The sequence below is a fragment of the Geotrypetes seraphini genome, chromosome 7 (assembly GCF_902459505.1).
Source record: "Geotrypetes seraphini chromosome 7, aGeoSer1.1, whole genome shotgun sequence".
Lineage (NCBI taxonomy): Eukaryota > Metazoa > Chordata > Amphibia > Gymnophiona > Dermophiidae > Geotrypetes > Geotrypetes seraphini.
In genome coordinates, this window is record NC_047090.1 from 20,724,281 (window position 1) to 20,748,275 (window position 23,995).

Sequence of the window (23,995 nt, forward strand, 5' to 3'; positions counted from 1 at the left end):
CCCTGATTCCCTTCCTGCTAGCACCCAACCCTGACTAGGGTTCCTCTTTGCACAGCCGCGAACAAAGAGTGCATGCCGACCGCATTGAGACCTTGGCGGGAGCACACTGAGCATTTTCTTAGAACGAAAAGTGCTCATTGTGAACAACGAGGCAGGTTCAAATAAACTGCCAGTTAGCTAGAAGGGAGAAAAATTAATAAATTAAAGCTCCCTTCAGACCACAACTAGAGAAAAATCAATAGCTCTTTTTTTTTTTTAATTAAACTTTAATGCTCAAAGGAGTAGACCTCACTGGCTCTTCAAGCTGTAGTCTTTGCCCCCTGGCAAGGTGTACAGCTAAGGCACCTCTAAATAAAAAAATCACGGAGGTAAGGGAATGGGGGGATGGTCTAGTCTGCTTGAGTTCTGACACCCCCTAGGGTTTAACAGGACCCCTGCAGGCCCCAAGCTCTGTCCGGCAATAAAAAGGCCAGAAAAAGCCCCCATCTATCCTCTCCAACAGTTCCTAAGGAAAAACAGAACAGGACAGCACAGGCTTACTACTCCACCTGCTGGAGACTGAGAACAGACTAATTCTATGAGGGACAGCACAGCCCACTTGTACTGTTAGAATTCAGTGTGTTCTCAGTCTCTATCTGCAGGCAGAGGAGCATAAATCCATCTGTCTGTGCCGTTCTAGAGGGACGCTAAAGAATAAAGAAAAAGGGTAAAACGAAAACCAAATTGATCTCTCTGTTTCTTCAGTTCACAGTGCAAACAAAAACATGTATCTAGCACAGAACAGAAATGCAGATTCTATGTATCCCTTCTGGTCTCGGCTACTTTGAAGACTTCCACAGAATCAATGTAAGCTCCGATATTGTTATAGACTCTCTCTTTCCCTGTAAGTGCAGCAATCCCTCAATGTTAGTTCTACTCTCACTTCTGCGAGATGGATGCAAAAAAAGTCACCCAGAATTTCTCTTGTATATAAAAACAACAACAACAAAACCCCCAGTTTATAGCAGTAAAAAGGACCCCTAAATGATTACAAAGACGCGCCAACAGATTTAGCCTGTGCTAATGAATTAGTATGTGTGATGTGCCTTACAGTTTATAGGCGTACAATGGGCTGCGTGGCATTTAGCATATGATAGAATAGCGCACCTTAGCAAAATCTCCTAAAGGATTTGCATAGGACAGAACTTTGCTCCCTTGGTGGGAAAGAGGCCCACTCTGTGCTAAATGGGCCCCCTAAATGTATATTTTTATTCAAACCAACAAAAGTGCACATAACTAAATATGATAGTTATATTTACCAACCTTTGCTTCCAAGATATTTAGGGTCGTTTCAATTTGTTGCATGCGAAGTGAAAGAGACGAGAGTTTCTGAAAACAAGGGGGAAAAAAAAAAAAGATACATGAGCAATACGTGCAAACAATATCCAACTTATCAAAATAGTATTCAGGGGAGCTAAATTCTAACAGGACACGGAAGATAAATCTGACCTGGCTTGTTATCTTGAGGGAAATGGAAAGAAAGAAGCAGCAGCTGGATCAATCCACTTCTTAGACAGTTCCTCCACAGGGCTACTGCTCTCTCTCATTTTATATACCGTGTTTTCCTGAAAATAAGACCTACCCTGGAAATAAGCCCTAGCATGATTTTCGGGGTAGGTCCTAATATAAGCCTACCCCTGAAAATAAGCCCTAGTTGCCAGCAGCAGCGCTTTCCCCCGCCCGCCACTGCTTCCCCCCCCCCCCGGCTGACACATCTCTCCATGGGCGTTCCTCTGCTGCATTGCCGATGATGTCCTCATCAGCAATGCGGCAGAGGAACGCTCGGGAAATAGAAGGCTGTGAAGCAGCCTGTGTAGATTGCTGCCTACGCTGTTATAAGGTATTCCTGTCTCGCAGTTCAGATGGAAGGGAGAGATGGGTCAGCGGGGGTGGGGGGAAGGGGCACGGCGGCAGGGGGATAGAAAGCTGCTTCACGGGGGGATGGGAGGAAGGGAGGGATAGAAGCTGCAAGGGTTCTGCTGCACAAGGGATGGGAGGGAGGGGAGGAAAGATGCTGCACATGTGGAGGAAAGGAAACAGGAAGAATTGGGGTGGAGGAGAGGAAGGGAGAGATGATCACAGTACATGAAAAAAATAAGACTGCCCCGAAAATAAGACCTAGTGCCTTTTTTAGGCCCCAAATTAATATAAGACAATGTCTTATTTTCGGGGCAACATGGTATTTATTACCACTTTTGTGGAGCAATTCACCCAACATGGTGAACCAATAACTACAGATCTTTCCTCCAAAAACGTATCCAAAATCTTTAGCTCTCGACTACAGCTTTGACTACATTTCCTAGCAATAAATTCCACAGCTTAATTATGTATCAAATGAAGAAAAGCTTTCTTAAAATTTGTTTTAAATCTGCTGCCACTTAATTTTGAGGAATGCTCACTATTCTAGGTTTGACAGAATAAAATATCAATTCCTTATATATATATATATATAAATAAATAAAAACTTGCCCTGCACCAAAAACAAGCTCTCTAAATCTTTATTATAGTCTCTCTTGGTCATTTTGTTTTAATAATGTGCTCGACTGCCATTTGAACTAGATCAGAAGGGACCCAAAGTGGCTTAGACAGAGGAAAAGAACATGGTACAAAGTGTAGCCACTCTCTTCCTCTTGTGGTAAACAGTATAAGAGGTACAGTGGTAGGGAACTATATCTGCCACCTCTACCCCTATGCCAAGACTTGCATACTGAATATCTGAAATGCCATGAGCGGCCCGAAATTGACAAAATAGCACACGGCCACTTGGAACACCTTTTTAACCCAGTCAAAAAGGGTGTGCCATTGAAGCCCGCAAACAGCGAGTGGCGATTTCCAACCAAACCAGTTCACTCAGGTAAACTGTCCTCATAATAAGCCACAAGGGCTGATGTGGTCAAGCCAGATTCACGGAATCCACCCTGGAGAAGCACCATAGGCTGTACCTCCTCACACGCTCTAGAAAACCGATTCAGGAACTGAACTGTGTGCACCACAAACTGGTTCAGAAATGCCACCGTTCTCTTCTGCTGAATGGCTGGGACCTGCGGCAAGAGATAAGAGAAAGAGAGACAATTATAAACAATATCTTCATTATACACATATTTGGGCCCAGCAGATCTCTCCTGCTCCTATACTCAACCTCGGTTCTTACCTGTACTGTAAGCCTTCAGCCACTCCTGGGACCCCCCCTCTCCCCTTTACGTTTTCTGCTCTAGTAAAGAGGTGCACACTCTAGTTCCTTCAAGGATGAGGTCGATGTCAGCATTTCCCAAATCGGTCCTGGAGAACCCCTTTGCCAGTCATGTTTTTAGGATATCCACAGTGAACATGCACAAGATAGAAGCAGTATATGCAAGTCTTTCATGCGTATTCATTGTGGATTTCCTGAAAATGTGACTAGCAAGGATCGACTTGGGGAAACGCTGCTTTAGAAGCAGTCTTAGATAGCTAGAAATTGCTGCTCTAGCATGATGTCAGGAACTCACTCTCTCCCTCTAAGGCAGTGCTTCTCAACCCAGTCCTTGAGACACACCTAATCCCATCAGGTTTTCAGGATACCCACAGTTCATATGCATGAAATAGATTTATATACTAAGAAAGCAGTGCATGCAAATCTAGATATATTTTATGCATATGAACTGTGGGTATCCTGAAAACCTGATGGGATTAGGTGTGTCTCAAGGACTGGGTTGAAAAGCACTGCCTTAGAGGGAGACAGTGAGTTCCTGACATCATGCTAGAGCAGCAATTTTCCGATCCGGCCATGCAAATTTATAAAATCCCATGCAAAATAGCCAAGCAATTGATTCACTAGCATTTGCTTTGCTATTTTACATCGGGTTTTACGATCCTAAAACCTGACTGCTGTAGACCTGTCAGTAACTGTGTTGCCAACAGGTCTGCCAGGTTTTTTTTTTCATGGCAGACATTTTGCATGTGTTACACACGCAAAATATGCCCCATAAAAAAACAACAAAAAAAACCAGGCAGACCTATCAAAAAACCAGCTTCCCCCCCCCCCCCCCCCCGGCGACCACAAATGCCAGGAGGGATGCCCACTCCCTCCTGCCACCCGACGCTCTCCCCACCACGCTGAAAAATATGACTGGAGGGATGCCCACTCCCTTCTGCCATTGGCCCTTCCTCCCCCCCACCCGCCGTACACCCCCTGTGCCGAAATGGCAGGAGTGATGCCCACTCCCTCCTGCTGTCAGGCCTCTCAGGTCGGGTCGGACTCCCCCTCCCCCCGGTTGAGTCTCGTCACCGTCTCCCTTCCCGTACCTTTAAGTTGGGAGCAGGAGGGGTGCTCAGTCCCTCCTGCTCCTCTGCCAGCCGCCTGTCAGCAATGCAGGCTTTAGGCCCCACCCTAGTGCATCATGTGATGCACGGGGATGGCCTAAGTCCTGATTAGCTCAGGTGCCTCGGGCTCCTAAGGCCCGCTTTGCTGACATGTGGACGGCGGAGCAGGAGGAACTGAGCACCCCTCCTGCTCCCAACTTAAGAGGTATGGGGAGGGGGCGGTGGCGATGAGACCCAACCCGACTGGGGGAGGGAGACCCAACCCGACTGGGAGAGGGAGACCCAACCCGACTGGGGGAGGGAGACCCAACCCGACTGAGGGAGGGAGACCCAACCCGACTGGGGGAGGGAGTGGGCATCCCTCCTACCATATAATTTCGCGCTGGGGTAGGGGCGATGGCAGAAGGGAGTGGGCATCCCTCCTGCCATATCACTTTGGCGCGTTGGAGGGACTGTGTGGTGGCAGGAGGGAGTGGGCATCCGTCCTGCCATTTTTTCATGCTTGGGGAGGGGGTGAAGAGAGATGAGGCGCTTTGTTGGGGGGGGGGGCGCATTTTTTTTATTGGGAAGATATTTTGCATGTGCAATACATGCAAAATATCTGCCATTTAAAAAAAAAACCCAAAACTAACCTCGACAAATCATTTGCATGCAAAGTTGATAGTGAATCAATTGCAACAGTGATTGAGTCGCTATCTTTAGTGAATCTGAGTCTTAGGTCAGGAAATGAGGCTTAACAATGTTACACATCTAAATTAACTTTCCTTTATCTTTGAATGTGTTTCTACTTCTCCTGCTACCTCTATTTTTTCACATCCTAACTTTATAGAATGCGCAGTTTATTATAAACTCATTAGAAAACTGTTCATACTCAAACACTGTCAGTTAGGGCTTCTGATCCTAAGATTTTGAAATTAAGTTTAGTGTTTTATTTATCAGGCAGTTTTAGGTGATTTGGAAGAAATATCAGTGTTCTTGCCCCAGGTTCCAGGTGCATTTTTAGGTAGGTTCAGTTTTGAAATGTGTACTTAAAAATGGTGAAGAGTTAATGAAAAAGTTCAAGTGAGCTCTAGAAAAGTGGTTCTTAACCTTTTGGCCAAGCAAACCCTTTATCAGCTTCCAAAGATCTGGAGATGCCCAGTTCATTTCTACTAAAAACACTCTCCCCCCCCAACCCATCTCAAACCCCTTCCTTCTCTTTCCATTCCCTGTTTTAATCCCACCAATATCTCTCCCATTTTTTTTGCTTACACTGCTGATCTCAAGGAGTAATTGATTACTTGCAATCTAACTCAAGCAGGACTTTCAATGTTAGCACATCTCATCCCCTCCCCACTAACTTATCTCAGTTTTGTAATTTAGAAGCTGGTAGCTGCACTGCCTTGGGTCATTTCCTTTTTCCCTGCCTAGTGTGTGTGATTTATACTGTTAAAAACCCAACATTGTAACCCAGGCTGCAGGAGAGGAAAAGAGGAAAGAGCCCTAGACACCATAGTCGCTGGCTTTAAATTTCAAAACTGAGGTGGGTAGCCAGTAGGAGAGAATGCAAAGCTATATCTTCTTGGGCTGCAGGAAAGGGTGGAGAAAACAAGAATAGCCTTGCTGGGTCAGACCAATGGTCCATCAAACCCAGGCAAAATCCCAAAGAGTAACAATATTTTCATGCTACTGATCCAGGGCAAGAAGTGGCTTCCCCCATGTCTCTCTCAATAACAAAACTATGGACTTCCTCCAGGAAACTGTACAAACCTTTCTTAAAAACAGCTACTCTATCCGCTCTTACCACAACCTCTGGCAATGCATTCCCGAGCTTAATTATTCTCTGAGTGAAAAACATTTTCTATTGGTTTTAAAAGTATTTCCCTGTAACTTCGAGTAACCCCTAGTCTTTTGTAATTTTTGACGGAGTGAAAAATCGATCCACTTGTACTCCACTCAGGATTTTGTAGACTTCAATCATATCTCCCCTCAGCCATCTTTTTTCCAAGCTGAAGAGCCCTAACCTATTTACTCTTTCCTCGTATCATCTTGATCACTCTTCTTTGAACTTTTTCTTGTGCCACTATATCTTTCTTGAGATAAGGAGACCAGAACTGAACGCAATACATTACATTACATTACATTAGGGATTTCTATTCCGCCTGTGCCTTGCGGTTCTAGGCGGATTACATTATGGAAGATATCTGGGCAGTTCCAGTAGAATTACATTTCAGGATAGGAGTATATTACAGTAACAGTAAAGAGTTATGATACTTCAAGTTCACAGAAGATAATACTTATCACAGAAGTTATTACATATAACAGAAGATAATGCATTTTGCAGAGGTAATACATGGCAACTCGATCGTTTAAATCGGGTGTAATGTAGAAGAGTTACAGTACATTTTAGGTCACAGACAAAGAGATAGTATAGATGGGTGTTTCCGAAGTCGTTGGTTGGGAACTCATTGGGTGGTGGTTAGAGTGATGGGAGATATTTTTTGAACAGTAGTGTTTTTATTTCTTTGCGGAACTCTTTTATGTCTGTTGTTTTGGTCAGTAATTTTGAGATGTCAGAGTCTATTTTAGCTGCCTGTGTCCCCAGGAGGTTGTCGTAGAGTTTCTTACGACAAGTACCATTGAGTGGTGGATAGGTGAAAAGGTTCTGTGTTCTCCTTCTTCTTGGTGGGTGGTAGTGATGAAAACGGTTATTTAGGTAACTGGGTGCCGTGCCATGGGTTACTTTGAAAATGAGACAGTAGAGTTTGAATTGTGTTCTTGCTTTTATTGGTAGCCAGTGAGATTCTAGGTATGCATTGGTAATGTGGTCGTATTTGCTGAGTGAGTATATGAGTCTGAGGGCTGTGTTCTGTAGATGAGGTCAGCATTAGTTCCACTTCAATTACAGTATACCATCTGGCTACTGTGATGGCAGAAGCAAGATGATGCCATCAGATCACCATGAGCCAAGATGATTCTGGCAGGTTTCCAGTTTCCCCATTGGAATTTCCGATTATATCAAAAGCTCTATAAATAAATGGGCACTATTTAAAATAGGACTTCGCATTGACCAGACTGTCGCGCAATTAACAAATGATTTAAAAGCACAATACAGCAATAAATGTCTGACTTCCTACTCTAATGTTTCTTTAAAAGGCAGTAGCTTGGCACATCAATAAATTTCCCTGCAGAGTAAAACTATAACAGAAATATTTTTAATGCAGAAAAGCACATGCATATATACTAGATACTTAAAAACAGTTGTATTAACATCACCTGGTTGCTACATGATACCATATGTTTACCGTATGCGACAACATTTTTTTTCCAAAGTAGCCAAGTTAAACTTTACCAACTAACGCTATTGCTCTCAAGTTCCAGACTTGGATGGAAAAAAGTAATGTTTTAATTAGCTCATCTTTCTTGAATACATACTTCCTTTTCACGAACAGGATGCTAAATTCAGGGGACAACAGGAAAACGTGGAGGATAGCTCAAAACTCGATACTGGGATAAACAAATTACAAGTTCTATTAATTATCAAAAAACATTTCAAAAATTATAAAATTTAAAATTTATTTCCATCACTCAAATATCATACAAAAATACAATATCTCAAGACAGAAAACTGCATATTACATATTATTGACACAACCTATATTCAGCAATAATATACTGGAGAACCACACTCTCCCTGTCAAAACATTTTTTTTGGGGGGGGGAACAAATAACATCTCCTTGTTTGAAATCCACTGAATCCCAACAAGTTCTTCACAAGGGGCTTCAACTCAAACTTAAAAACAATCGATGCTAATTTGCAAGTTTCACTGGGGAAACAAATATAGCAACTTTCTACAGAGTGTACTAAAGTACTTTCAGAGAATTTGGAACTTAAAAATAAAGTAACAACTTTGGAAAATAAATCTAATGAATTGGAAGTCCGGACGAATCCTTTGGAAAAGACAAAAACAGTTTCTTATTTTGAGACCACAGGTCATTCAGTTGGGGGCAACTTTTGATCTACGATTCCCCTATAAATGTGTATTGGTTTATATTATAAGGAGGACAGAAGTTATCTAAATTTATATCTACTAAAAGTAATTCTTGATTAATTATGAGTATGGCTGGCTCTTAGATAGCTCAGAAAGAATAGTTTAAGAGCAATCAGATTGCACCTTCATTTTCTTTTTCACTCTTTGCTTAAAAATTTCAGCATATCACCAGCTCCGCTTTCATTTAAATGGTGGACTAACTATACTTTGTAATATTTTGTTTAATTCCTATATTTTGATCCTATGTTAATTACATTGTATTTTTTCTTTTTATTTGTAATTTTAAAATTGTCAAATATTAAAACCAATAAAAATTCAAAATCTAAAAAACTCCCCAAACAATTGATGCTAAGCTCTAAGATGCAAAATTTCCTAGAGGAACTTATCTGGCATAAAAGTTCTTTGCTAAAATCGTGTCTACCTTCGGGTTTGAAACGGAGCTCTGTTGGAGTTTAAAAAAAAAAAATCCTTCATCAGGACCCCAAAACATCAATTCGAGGGAGCACAACTTCTAGCTTGGGATTCCAAAAAGCCGAGTCAAAAGTTATGCTCCCGTCACGTGAATTGCAGTTTTGGATTCCTGATAAAGGATCTTTTTAACTCCGAAGCGAAGCACTGTTGAACCCGACAGTAGATACGATTTTTAGCAGAGAAATTTTTATGCCATTTAAGTTCCTCTTAGAAGTTTTTACATGGTGGGATTGGTGTTTTGCTTTTCTTTTTTTTTTTTAGTTTTGTTTGACTGCCAGACTCAGCATACATTGGCGACATATCTTTAGCGGCACCACATTATTATATGTCTTAGTTGGAGTTATATCACATACCACAAACATCTTATTTTTGCACTTCATCTAATGAGAAACCCATTGATGCATCGTTGACCGTTAAACCCTTTTGAAAGGTCCATGATAAAGAGCCTGGCTTTGGAATGATTCCCATGCTAGCTAGGTCTCTGGTAACTGAGGGTTTCCATTATTTATATTTATATAAATTAATGCAGTGGTTCCCAAACCTGTCCTGGGGGATCCCCAGCCAGTCAGGTTTTCAAGATATCCCTAATGAATATGCATGAGAGAGATTTGCATATAATGGAAGTGACAGGTATGCAAATCTCTCTCATGCATATCCTGGGGGTCCCCCAGGACAGGTTTGGAAACCACTGAATTAATGCATTTAGAGCAGACATGGGCAATTCCCGTCCTCGAGGGCCAGAATCCAATCGGTTTTTCAGGATTTCCCCAATGAATATGCATGAGATCTATTTGTATGCAGTGCTTTCAATGCATATTCATTTAGAAAATCCTGAAAACTCGATTGGATTCCGGCCCTGGAGGACTGGAGTTGCCCATGTCTGATTTAGAGATTGATAGTTTCACTTGCTGTTTTTTTGCATTCAGATGTTTCTTCAGTTACCTCCTCCCCCCCCCTTGTGTAGCCTTGTTCCCGATTTCTCCCGGTATACGTCCTAACAAAAGCAAGGTTATTAGCCCATCCGTGCAATAAACGGTGTAAAATCAGAACCTGGAGCTCGCTAGTACAAAAAAAACAAACCCCAGATAAAAAGACCCAGACGAGATGGGCGTTACCCTCCTCGCCATCACAGGTCCCTGCTGTTCACTGAACCCTTCCAACCGAATCCACGTGATAATCACGTGCTGCGGCAACGAAGGTCATCCCTGTGCCCCCAGCCCCCTCCACTGCTAAAAGTACAGGGGGGGGGGGGGACGCCAGGCCTGCAGCACCTACGAACCTTCGTCAAGTCTATGCCAGAGCCCACGATAGGCAGCCCGTCCTGATCCATGACCACCGCCGCAACTCGCTCAGAACCGTTTCGCGGCTCCCGGATGACGTCGGCTCCCCGTACCGGAACTAACACGACCTGTCAGACTAAACTTATCCCTCCCCCCGTCCCCGGAAGGGACTTACGTAAAGGGTTGCGTTCCAAGCCTCAATGTAGCTTTCTTTCTCATTTTCCGCACCCCTCCCTATCCTAGCCTAAAGGTGAGGCGTTTTTTTTCTTCTCCCATTCATGCGCTACAGAGTCGTTGAGCGCGCATGCGCGGATTCTGTGTTGCTGAGAGGGGAAAAGCAGACGCGATCTAACGGTAGCCTTAGGGCAGCGGTCTCAAACTCAAATCCTTTGCAGGGCCACATTGTAGGTACTTGGCGGGCCGCAGAAAAAAATACAGCTCCCCCGCCTGAGTTCCAGAAACGCTGCCCCGGACATCCCCCCCCTTACCTGGTAATCTAGTGCAGTGGTTCCCAACCCTGTCTTGGAGGACCACCAGACCAATCGGGTTTTCAGGATAGCCCTAATGAATATGCATGAGAGAGATCAGCATATAATGGAGGTGCCAGGCATGCAAATCTGCACCATGCATATTCATTAGGGTTATCCTGAAAACCAGACTGGCCTGGTGGTCCTCCAGGACAGGGTTGGGAATCACTGGTCTAGTGGCCACACGGGGCAGGAGCGATCTTCCTGTGCATCCAACCCCGTGCAAGTCTTGCGCTGCGTTTGCGGATCGACTTTTTGGGCACCCATTATATTATATACAGATACTTATTTTGTTCTTGGGGCAATGGAGGAACTGCGGTGGGAATTAAATCTAGTTCTAAGGCTGCTGCACTAACCCTTAGGCTACTTTAACCACTCGTGTAAGTCAAACATGGTCTCTGTTTTGTTTAAAGTTACTAAAAAGAGGGGGATAATATTCACTAGTACTGGTCAACATTTTGTTAAATTGCTGACTCCTATCAGTTGAATTTTGCCTGGATATTCAATACCAGCATACCAGCCCTGAGTACGTGAGCACAAGCACAAAGTGACCATCGGGAGTTTTCTGGGTATTACCGCTATTCCAGTGTTTCCCAAGTCTGTCCTTGAGTACCCTCTTGACAGCCAGGTTTTTCAGGATATCCACAATGAATATGCATGAGATTTATTTGCATACTCTGCCACCTTTGTATGCAAATCTCTTCCTGAATATTCATTGTGGATATCCTGAAAAACCTGGCTGGCAAGGGAGTACTCCAGGACAGACTTCAGAAACACTGCTAGTCAACAGTGATACAGAGAGAGGGCTACTTGGTTGACTTAGGATGGCCTTTTTGCTGCCCTAAGCAAAGGGAAGATTAGATTTTTACCTATATAATCTTTCCAGTAAACAGGTACACGAGTCTGGACTATAGGTTTTATCCCTATACTTGCAGGAAACTTGTAGAAGACATCAAACAAATTCTTCAGCGTTGCCTCCTTGTGTCACGGGGGAGTATCGTCCTCCCTCAGTTCGTACCAAAGCAATTGGTAACTTCTAAATAGGAGAAACAAAACAACGAGTACATGGGGAACTTCCTGACAAAGTCAATTTTGTTCTGCATTCAAAACAAGTAATCAAATGGAAACATACGTACCATAACCAAGATGGAACATAACCCACCTACCTGAGTGCAACCAGCACTAACATTTATACAGTATTTCTTGCTTCTTGTAAGCTTTTGATAGAGAGGGCTATTGTTATCATTCATCTCTGTTAGATGAGCAAGCCTTGAGCATTTCTTTACCTCTTGGCTGCAACTCCGCAATATAACTGAGACCTTAAGCAGGCATACTCTGACAGGGCAGGCTGTCCAGATTACTGTACCCATTTACTGTAAAAAAAAAAAAAAAAGATTATATGAAGTAAGAACCTAATCTTCCCTTCCAGTGCAAAAGGTACAGTAGTCTGGGATGTTATCAAAGCAGTCCCCTTAATCTAGGGCAGGGCACTGAGGACCCAAAAGTTGTGTTCTTTTGTGCTGCCACGTCCACTCTGTAAAAATTTGTAAAAGTATGGAGTGTGGTCCATATAGCTGCCCTATAAAGCTTCTTGGGTGATACAGACCAGGACTTTACCTATGACGAAGTCACACTTCTTATGGAATGTGTCTTCAACAAAATAAGAGGCTGTTTACCACAGCCAGTGTATGCAGAAACAATAGCTATGCAAGTCCATCTGGAAATAGTAGTTTAAGAGGCTGTCTTTCCCAGGCAACTAAGCTGGTCAATACAAAGATGGTCAGATAGACAAAAGGAATTTCTCATCTCAAGGTGACTGAGAAGAACCCTCTTGCTGCAGAGGAAAAGACACCTTCACAACCCACTTTCAGAAGGAGAAACTGAGGGAAAAGGGCACTGCCCAGTGACATGAGGAGGCAGAGCTGAAGAATCTGTTTGATGCCTTCTGTAAGTTTCCCGTGAGTATAGGAATAAAACCTATAGTCCAGACTACTGTACCCTTTGCAATGGAATGAATAGTTAGTTACCTGCGCACCGCCACTGAATGATGGTGGTACACAGGTAACTTCCAGCTGCTACCTTCCGTCCAGATATTCAGTGCCAGAACCTCTGATCAGACTCTTCCCCTGGCAGTAACCAGCTATTACTGCAACATTCTTCCCAGATTTTCAACCGTAGTATCTGGTTATGTGCCACTGAAAATATGGGTATGACCAGTTAGTATTACTTAACTTGATGGAAGCCTTTCTTACTTAGTTAATTAGCAGTGAGTATCAGGCCTAGTCTACATTGCTAAAGTTTAATAATCAGTGGTTTGAATAGGTTGAAGCAATTTGTAAATGAGACCAAATTAGTCGTGTTATAAACATTAACAATCCTAACACGTATAGCTAATAATCTATAAATCAGATAGTGTGGTTACATTACTATACAGCAGTTTAAACAGAAAGAAAAAGCTGATTCAAGTTAATTTCCAGACATGTTATCTGATCCTCCATGGAGAGAACGTCTTCACTAAGGCTGTCCAACAAACTGAAAAACTCAGTTTAAAGTTCTTTGGATCTGCCACACACGCTACTGTTGTATGTCCATGGATTGAAAAAAATAGTTTGTCATGACAGAATACTTATGGGACAGATCCTAAATGAGGTATTTTTCTTAATGATTTGAAGTTCTCAAAGTTAAAGCTTTCCAGGAACTTAAGCTTCTCTTCTGTTGGGCCAAAAATTAAGAACACAGATTGGATTCAGCTCTGTTCCTAGTACAATCTGTTGTTTTTTTTTGTGCATGGAAAAATGATGTAGCTTAAAGCGCCAGATATTTGGCCATTTATTTAATACAGGTATTCTGCAACATTAAAGTCTTAGGCACCCGTGATAAAATGACAGCTTTGCTTGAAAGCAATGTGGGCTCACTTCGAAACAATAAGATGAAGATCTGTAGAATAAAAATGATGAAAAATATTTAGTATGGTTTATGATTTACTATTTTTTATATAGGGAAAGACAGTTTAAGCAAATAAAGGACTAGATTCTATAAATTATGCCTAAAAAACCATGGCATCCCTCAAAAAAAAGTTTCCATTTAAAGAAGAGTGCTTAGCACCGGAAGATGCGCGGCCATTTACATCAAGGTAAAGGGGATGGGACTTGATATATCACCCTTCTGTAGTTACAGTCAAACATAAGAACTGCCGCTGCTGGGTCAGACCAATGATCCATCGTGCCCAGCAGTCCTCTCCCGTGGCGGCTCCTAGGTCAAAGACCAGTCCTACCTGTGTACGTTCTGGTTCAGCAGGAACTTGCCTAACTTTGTCTTGAATCCCTGGAGGGTGTTTTCCCCTATAACAGCCTCCGGAAGAGCGTTCCAGTTTTCTATCACTCTCTGGGTGAAGAAGAATTTCCTTTATATGGAATCTATCCCCTTTTAACTTCAGAGAGTGCCCTCTCGTTCTCCCTACCTTGGAGAGGGTGAAGAACCTGTCTTTATCTACTAAGTCTATTCCCTTCAGTATCTTGAATGTTTTGATCATGTCCCCTCTGTCCAAGGGAGAAGAGGCCCAGTTTCTCTAATCTCTCGCTGTACGACAACTCCTCCAGCCCCTTAACCATTTTAGTTGCTCTTCTCTAGACACTTTCAAGTAGTTTTTAATGTATGGTGACCAGTGCTAGATGCAGTATTCCAGGTGAGGGCGTACCATGGCTCGGTACAGCGGCATAACCTTCTCCGATCTTTCGTGATCCCCTTCTTAATCATTCCTAGCATCCTATTTGCCTTTTTTGCCGCTGCTGCACATTGCACGGATGGCTTCAGCGACCTGTTGACCATTACTCCCAAGTGTCTTTCCTGGGGGGTCTCTCCAAGTAACGCCCCGGACATCCTGTATTCGTGTATAAGATTTTTGTTACCGACATGCATCACCTTACACTTATCCATGTTGAACCACAAGCTTGTTTATGTCACATTGCAGATCTTCACAATCCTCCTGCGTCTTCACTACTCTGAATAACTTAGTATCGTCTGCAAATTTAATCACCTCACTTGTTGTACCAATTTCCTTATCATTTATAAATATGTTGAAGAGCACGGGTCCAAGCACTGAACCCTGCGGTACTCCACTGGTGATGCTTTTCCAGTCCGATTAATGTCTATTTACCCCCACTCTCTGTTTCCTATCCGCCAGCTAGTTTTTAATCCACATATTTCACCCTCGATTCCATGGCTCGCAATTTTTCAAAGTAGTTGTTCATGCGGAACTTTGTCGAACGCCTTCTGAAAATCCAGATATACAATGTCGACCGGGTCACCCTTGTTTACTCCCTTGAAGAAGTGCAGCAAGTTCGTCAAGAAAGATCTTCCTTTGCTGAAGCTGTGCTGGCAGTTTACATATTATATACAGGCACTTCTTTTGCATCTGGGGCAATGGGGAGTTAAGCGACTTGCCCAGAGTCATAAGGAACTGCAGTGGGAATCAAACCCAGATCCACAGATCTTCAGGCCACTGCACAAACCATTAGGCTCCTCCTTCACTCCACCAACTGAAATGTATAAATCCTGACACCTAAATTAGGCATTCTACGATTGTGTGTATAAATAGCATGGACGTCCCTGATCTACCCACAAATTTCCTATTACCAGGGCTTCTTTTGAACTGTGCATAAAATTTAGGCAAAAGACCTCTCACCTAATTTACACACATAAATTTTAATTAAATCCAATTGGCACCAATAATTGCTTGTTAGATCCCAATTATCTATGCCAATTGGCTTATTATTCAATTAGATTATTTGTGCAATTTTTAGCATATTTTAAAATAAAATTCGAGGCAAAGTGGTACAGAACAAAATAAACAACATACAAGAAAAGAACACCATTAATGAAGTTTTAGTCCATACAGGAGTAACAGATGTGGAGCAGTACCACATTCTCGAAGTTTACCACAGGATCTTGCGGCAGTCGTTTTATTACTACAGAGATTGCAGGGCAGGAGCATAGCGGGATCGCTTCTACCCTGCCTCATTGCTGGATCACCGGGGATCTAAGGTAGACCTGCAGGGGGGATTGGGAGGGAAGGGCTAGTTGCATAAAGTCGCCGGGAGAGATTGACAGTTCCCTGTTCCACTGGACCACCAGGGCAGTACTGCAGGCCCAAGGTGGGTCTGGCAGGGGGCACTGTTCTGAGCTGTTTGGCTGCAGAGCCGGCAGATAGGATACCAGGGAAGGGAGGAGGGGAAAAATGCTCAAGTACCTGAATAAATTAATGTAAAACCGTTCTGAGCAACCTTGGGAGAATGGTATAGAAAATTGAATAAATAAATAAATACATTTCTGCCCTGTGCTGGTACTTGATTATAAACCATTATATTCAAGTCAATCTTTTTTCCTCCTTTTTGGGGAGGGGAAAAAGGTTACCTCGGTTTATACTGTATATAGTATATCTTGTTTGAGGTGTGGTGACCAGAATTGCACACGGTGGTATTTGAGGTGCAGCTGCACCAAGGAGGAATGGAAGGACATTATAACAATCTCATCTTTGTTTTCCATTCCTTTCCTGATAATTCCTAACATTATATTTGCTTTCTTAGCCGCCTCCACACATTAAGCCAAGGGTTTTCCTGAGCAGGTACTCCTAATGAGGAACCCTGCATCATGTAGCTATAGTGTGGGTTTCTCTTTCCTACATGCATCACTTCACTTTACACTCATTCACATTAAACTTCTGCCACGCTGCTTGTTTGGTACTTTCTCCGAATAGTTCACTATTTTTTTTCAACACTATAATTCTGCAGAAGGCACTTGATTGACACATATTCTATGGAAGAAAGTAAGCACCTCTTTCCTTTACAGAATACCAGTGTTACTGGGTATATATGTGAGCATGCACTTAGGCATGAGCACTTATGCCAAAAAGTTATAAAGCTGAAGCACATCTGCATCTAGGCTTGGGGAAATACACACATAATTTATAGTATTCAATAAGTCGCACATATATGTATACACCGTGCCCAAACCCCACCTTGCAGAAGTTTTTGAGATCCTTGCGTAATTGGCTGGAAACTCAAAGACTAACACAGAGGACAGATATGGGGTAATCCTATAAAGAACATGCTTCATTTTGCTAGTTTCTTATGTTCTACATGCGCAAATCCCTTATAAAACGATCCCTGCATTGTATGTTTGTATTTTGATCCATACTATACATGGAGGGGTTAGTATTTCACATTGATCAGCTATTGTACTGGTCCCTTTCTATGTTTAAAAGTATATGAAATAATCACTCAATTATGAGTAATCCAATACTTGTGAGTATATACAACTGTTAAAGATATAATATGCTCAGAGAAATGGAGGTGATGACAGGGAAACCCCAACACTACCACCTCACCGCCCAATCATCGCATATTTCACAAAACTAGTTGTAAGACTTGTCACTGTTATGAATGTTTCAGTGCTCCTAGCTACTGTTTTTTTCAAAATAATAAACATTGCGTTTTAGGTCTGAAACAGCAAACTTATCTTTAGCTTGCGGGTTCCGACATACGCTTGGTTCCTGCCTCAGGGAACCGAAGGAGAATTTACAGAGAATCTCGAAACGTATGGGCACGATGAAGCTCAAACGTACTGATAGCTTCTACCATATCAGCTTTTTCCTAAACTGCCTCCTCATAGCGTGTCCCTGAGCATATTATATCTTTAACGGTTGTATATAGTCACAAGTATTGGATTACTCATAATTGAGTGATTATTTCATATACTTTTTGCCATTCACTTTAATCACTCCACTCTTGACTTTTTAGAGAGATTATTGCCCCATTGTTGTGTTTGACCCTTTCTATGTTTGGCATAATTAGGATTTGACTTGCTGCCTTTAGATTGATTTAGTACCCTATATACTCCCAGACTACTACACTTCTCTGCCATCCACCACAACAAAACCTCGTCTCACAGCTCAGACCAATAGTAATATTCAAAGCCAGTAATTTCCTAATTGTGTAGTATAAAATGATCACAAAAACATAAAGAAAAATGTTTATTACAGACAGGTACTTATGTCACAATTGAATATTAGTATAGAAATCTTTTTACATTTCAGTCACCCAAAACAAGAGTTTACGAAATCCTCCCATCACACAAAGCGGAAGAGACCGGTGCCAGCTCAACCCCGATCCCACAGACACAGAGCCAAGAAGGATGGGCTAGAAAAGAAACACAATATATTAATGTTTCAGACAAAAACATTTAATTGCTCTAAGCCATTTTGTATCAGTTATTGTAGATACAGTTGGTAATGGTATATATGTGTTCAAAGGCTTGTACAGATGAGAACAGAGCTTGCAGGAATAGGGCAGGGACAGAACTCGCGTGGACAGGACAGAGATGAAGTTAGATCCAGTGGGAACGGGACAGATTTGTCCCCAAGTCATTCTCCAGTTTTCAATTCCTTCTTCTCCAGAGGGCTCTGCTGCCCCCTTCAGTTTGTATCAAAGCAGATGATAACCCTATATAGGGACAAATAAGAAGGAGACTCCCTGAAGTACAGATCTATTCTGCTCTGAAAGTTTAACAAACATGTTAAACATTTTTAATTGAACAATCGAAACGTCAAAATAACCATACCAATTAGAAACATTTTTGGAGCTCAAACATTCCCCCAATGTGTTATAACAATAAATCATTCTTCATATCCTCAGTTTTGACTTGAATTTTCTGATTGAAATAGAAGGCAGGTAGAGCAAATAACTGACAGGGTTGGGTTCCAAAATGACACTTAACTACTAAAAAAAATAAGGTAAGAACCTAATCTCTTTTTCTAAAGCAATAGGTGGGGCATTCTGGATAGTAAGGATGTATCCAGAAATCTAGGGTGGGACCTCTGTACCTGCTCAAAATACTTAGGACCCAAAGTCGGTGTCTTCCCATGTTGCCACGTCCACTCTGTAGAACTTAAGAGAATGTATGCCGAGTGAACCAGGTCGCTGCCCTACAAATTTCCCAAAATCACCAGAGCTTCTGCTCACAAACATGTTACGCTTCTTGTGGAACGTGCTTTCAAGTAGACTGGTGATTGCCACAAGCAATATATTTATTTATTTTTGAAATTTCTTGTCTGCTTAAAATCTAAACAAATAACAAAAGAAACATACAATTTTTATACATACAAATATAGCAAAAACAGTATCATCAAACCATTTCCACACAAAAATGTGCAAAATATGTCGACAAAATGGCCATTCGTATTCATCTTGAAATGGCTACTTTAGACAAGTCTAGCTTGATTAGTAAGAATAAATAGATAAATAGATGGTCTGACAATCAGAACTCATTGATGACCTCTAGATAATGTAGGAGGACTCTCCTCACATCCAACTTTCTCAGAATACAGTCCTTTTTCTTTGACCATGTGGTCTGGAATGCTGGCTATCTTACCTCTTGATTGATATGAAAAGCCAAATTGACCTTCAGCAAAAAGGACAGGACTCTATGAAAGGAAACTCCCACCTTCGTGATCTTGAAGAAGGGCTCCCTGCATGACAGAGCCTACAGCTCCAAGACTTGTCTCACTGACGTAATGGCCATGAGGAAAATGGTCTTGATGATAAGATCCAACAAGGACGCCTCTGGAATAGGTTCATAAGGAGCCTGACTGAGGCCTTACAAAACCATGTTAAGGTTCCATGATGGAAATGGTTGTTTTACTGGGGGTCTAAGCCTTAGTGCTCTCTTTAAGAATCTGGCTGTCTGGATGAGAAGCCAGAGGAGATTTGCATCCACGAGCTTTAAAGCATGAGAGGTCCACCACTTAGACCCCGAGTGGCCTTTGTGCAGACCCGCTTGCAGGAAATCTAGTACCACTGTGATTGGAGCACTAAATGGCTCCATGTTCTTTTTTGTGTACCAGTATTGAAACGTCTCCCATGCCTTAGCATAAGAGGAGACCGTCATAGGCTTCTTGTCTCTGAGGAGAGTAACAAGGACTACCTCCGATTATCCTTTGCACTCTAATGCCATGCACTCAAGAGCCATGCTGTAAGACCAAAGTGATCCAGATCTTCTATGACCACTAGGCTCTGAGATAGAAGATAAGGTTGTACCTGCAGTTTGAGACCCTGATCTCTCTGAAGATGCATTAGGTCCATGTACCACAGCCTGCGTAGCCAATCCGGTGCTACAAGAAACACTCTTCCTGGATGGCTTGCTATTCCATGAAGTATTTCCCTATCATAGGCCACAGAGGAAACATGTACGAGAGCTTGTTTGTTGGCCATGGCTGGACTAGGGCATCCAGACCTTTGCTTCTGGGCTCAGATCTTAGACTAAATAACCAGTCCACTTTCTTGTTCCTCACCTTAGCCATCAGATCGAGAGTTGACCACCTCATCAAAGAATGCTGCTGCAGACAACTTCCATACTCCTGAGTCTGCCTACTAAGGTAATCAGCCTGGACATTGTCCACTCCCACTACATGCACTTCGGAGATCACTTGCAGGTATAGCTCCACTCACCAGAATAAATGGGCTTCCAGGCTCAGCTGTGCATTCCTGATACCTTGGCAAATGACATACACCACCACTGTAGCATTGTTCAAGAAGACTTGGACTGCCTGTCTTTCCAGACTCTTCTCCAGCTTATGTAACACTAATTAAATGACCCGAAGCTCCAGTCTGTTGATGGACCATTTTCTCTGGGAGGCCGACCACTGCCTCTGGACTGGGCGTCCTTTGCAATGGCCTCCCCAACTGAACAGGCTGGCATCTGTTGTGAGAATCACCCACGAAGTTACTCTGAGGGACATGCCCCATAATAATGACTGTGGATGGAGCCACCAACTCATACTGTGGCAGGACATTATAGTCCATGGGAGAGACATTTGAAGGGAGTCCTTTTGTAGAAACCACTGAGACAGAAGTGCCTTCTGGAGAAGACACATGTGAGCTTTCACCCAAGGGATCATATCTATGGTAGCTGCCATGGAGCCTAGTACTTGAAGATAGTGCCACGCAGACAGAGCTTTCTTGACCATCAAGTCCGTTATCTGAGCGCAAAGCTTCTGTCTGCGTGCCTCTGGAAGATAGACCTGGCCTTCTGCAAGGGATCCAGAGACTTGGCTCTTTTGAAAATTCACTATCCAGTCCAGGCTGAGCAAGACCTGAACCACTTGAGCCATTTCTTGTCCCCCTTCCAATAATGATGGAGCGCAAATCGGCCAGTTGTCCAGATATGGATGTACTTGTAATCCTGCCCTGCAGAGATGCACTGCAACACCGCCATCATCTTGGTGAATGTACGGGTCACTTAAAGCTTCCAAAGGGAAGCTTTAAGAACTGATAATGTCTCTCCAGCACATGGAATCTCAGGAATCTCCTGTGTTCCAGAAATATGGGAAATTGCAGGTAGGCTTCCATCTACCTAGGAAGTCTAGGGAAGCTAGAAATTCCCTCGGAGCCACCGCTGCAATGATTGACCACAGTTTACATGTGAAAGCATGGAACCTTCAGGGCCTCGTTAACATGCATATGATCAAGAATGGGTCTCCAGTCCTTTGAGCCTTTCTTGGGCACTATGAAGTATATGGAGTATCTGCCAGAGCTCATTTCTTTTGGCGGCACTGGCTCTATGGCCTAAATTTCTACTAGTACCTATACTATTGCTAAGAATCTGAATGACTTCTGGGTGCCTCACCAGGCAGTCTACAAACCAGTCTGTTAGGGGATGGGCAAACTCGAGCTTGTACCTTCCCTGAATGATTTCCACCACCCAACAGTCTGACGAGATCTGCCCCCAGACCTCCTCCTATCCTCAGAGAGAAGACTGCAGCCCTGGTGTCATTGCACCTTCTTGGAGGTGGACGAGGGATAAGTACCAGAGGATATCTGAGATGAGATGCCTCCCGAGTACTGTCAAAAGAACCTGGAATTATGAAAATTAGACCGCCTAGAACCTCTAAAGGCTTGCGGTTTGCTGTCTGGCAGAGATTTTGGCTGGCGATCTGCCACACTTATCATCAAATCTTCCAAACCCTTGCGTGACAACTGGCTCACTGTCAGACCTCATATGAGGATCCTGGCTATCCAAATAAGCTCTCCAAATTAACAAATTCAGGAGAAAAGCCTTTCTAGGCAACACTACGTCCCCTTTAGGTAACGCCACTGTATGTCTCTTAGGCTCAGCGGCTTCCATGCTCTTACGCTTAAGTACACTGCTGTTCTGGGGCTCCAGAAGGGATTTTCTCACAGTAGACAGGCCCCCCAGAGGTCCCTCAGCCCTAGAGACCAAAAGGGAGGCTAAACCCGATGCTCCCATCTCCCCTTCACATGCTGCGAGGTACATGGTGAAAGGGTGCTCTTCCAGCATCCATCCAGCACAAAACTTGCATAAATTAGGGGTAAAAGAGCCTGAGGACTCCATCCCTGCTGGTTTTGAGGCAAAACAAGGAGATATGAAGGATTTGGAGAACTTTGAAAAAAAAAATCAGGACATCCAAGATGGCCATGTGGCAGCATTTTGGTGCCAGAAAACTGCTAAAAATGCCTTAATTAAAAGTATAAAACTCAGAAAACAGGATTTTAGAGGTGGGGGACCCTGGGGTAAGGAGCAGAAACCTTCAAAAACAGATTTTTCAGACCCCGCCCCGAGTTTGCCCAAAGGCTATAATAGCCTTGCTCACTGTGACATATGCTCTGAAGATGCTGAAGCCTGCCTCAGCTCTAAGAAGTAGCTGGATCTGGGAGAACAATCCCTGCCTCAATCAGCCAGTCCTCCAATTGCTGAGATCTTTGGGCTGCCAGTTGGACTGACCCTCAACCCGCATGGATATGCATACACAAGAGGGGGGGGGGGCAAAATCACAACCGGCACTCTGAAGTGCCCCACTGAGCCCCCTATGGATGCCTAACAGCCTACAATCAAACCCCTGCAATTCAGTAAGTAGGCTAAATTGCTAGGGATACGGACCCCAAGCTCCACAAAGTTTTCTGCAGGCTGGCCAAACAGGTCCCCAAGAAATTAACCTGCCAGCTGCAGACTCAAGTCTGTTTTTTCTCCACACGAGCATACCTCCGCCCTGGGGAGCTCTGGTGCACCGTTAGTCCCCAAACCCCCAAAATACGGAAAATAATAAAGAAATATACAGAGCATATCAGAAAGACACATTCCGGCTTGCGTTCAGAAGGCAAAACTGAAGGGAGAAGGAGTTGAAAACCTGGAATGGATTCCTTCTGCATGGCTTGCAAGCATGGGGAGAATACCCTATTGCCCAGAATAACACACCTATTGCACTACAATTAATTTATTTATTGTTATGAACTGCATGACTGGACATATCACATGTGCAAGCTTATGTACAAAAGTGTTAATTTATTTTCCAAACCGGAAAAATATGCAAAATGTGACACATGTAAGCTAGTTTGCACAGTTTGCTCTACACAAAACTTTACTAGAATTCAGAATGTAATGCGATATCAAGCAAATAAAATGAAAGCAGCTCATTAGATTCAGTATTCAACAAAAACAGGCCCAAGATGATGTCTTCAAAAACTGATTATTGCAATAAAGATAAGTATACCTTAGTGATGTACGTAAGTAAAAATAAGTAGTATTATTGCCAAAAGGCATCTATACAATTTTTATACTATAATAGTCAAAATAGAAAATCACAATAATACACCAAAAAATAACATAATATAAACTAAACTAAAGGGGATGAGAAAAAGAGGGCATAAGGGCACTGCTAAGAAGATAGTGATTAAACAAAAAGAAAAAAAAACACACAAAAGAATCATCCCTAAGTAGATTATCAGGAACTGTTAACTCAAGAAAGCTTTGGACAAGAGCAAAGGATCTCTAATGGAGAAGAAGGGATAGTAGGGCTCACTGTTGGTAGTATTCCACCTACAGTCTGTCAGTAGAGGGTGCTGTTTCACTATTACATTTTCAATAGTGAGTGGCAGGTAAGCTATGCAGGACTCCAAGAAACCTGTTTGATTCTAGTGATTGAAAATACAATATTGAAGAACTACCCATTCCCCCCCAGTGGCAGCAATGCAATTGGAGGACTCCTGCTTAACTTAGAGAGAACAGTGGCAGGGATTACTAATTGTTAAGGATGGGAAGAATGGATAAAGCACAAGGGCCCAGATGCACTAAAGCTAGCGATCATCACTAAATCCATTTTGACAGTTTTAGTGATGATCGCATTTGCTGACCTGATGCAGAAAATGACTCACTGCATGGATTACTGCAAGATCATTCTGCGATCCAACCATGCAAATAAGCTAATTAATATTGAAATGCCACGTAAACTGGTAGAGTGATTGATGCTCTAACATGACTTCCCGATACATCCGAGGCC

General features: G+C 42.8%; 2 protein-coding genes across 3 annotated transcripts in view; both read right to left on the reverse strand.

Annotated features, from left to right (window-relative positions):
• Positions 1-10,275, reverse strand: part of WASHC3 (WASH complex subunit 3) — a 34,259-nt gene extending 23,984 nt beyond the window's left edge. Inside the window, exons 1-3 of one of the 2 annotated variants that reach the window (XM_033952381.1) lie at positions 10,120-10,275; positions 2,982-3,080; positions 1,303-1,368 (exon numbers count right to left, since the gene is read on the reverse strand). In XM_033952381.1, the coding sequence (XP_033808272.1) occupies positions 1,303-1,368; positions 2,982-3,080; positions 10,120-10,170 (216 nt within the window). In that variant the 5' untranslated portion in view covers positions 10,171-10,275. Of the gene's footprint in view, positions 1-1,302; positions 1,369-2,981; positions 3,081-9,955; positions 10,011-10,119 lie in introns of those variants that run through there. The other variant, XM_033952382.1, reaches the window with a different exon arrangement.
• Positions 10,276-17,662: 7,387 nt separating this feature from the next.
• Positions 17,663-23,995, reverse strand: part of NUP37 (nucleoporin 37) — a 58,213-nt gene continuing 51,880 nt past the window's right edge. Inside the window, exon 10 of the mRNA XM_033952076.1 lies at positions 17,663-17,843. Within this exon, the coding sequence (XP_033807967.1) occupies positions 17,730-17,843 (114 nt within the window). The 3' untranslated portion in view covers positions 17,663-17,729. The remainder of the gene's footprint in view (positions 17,844-23,995) is intronic.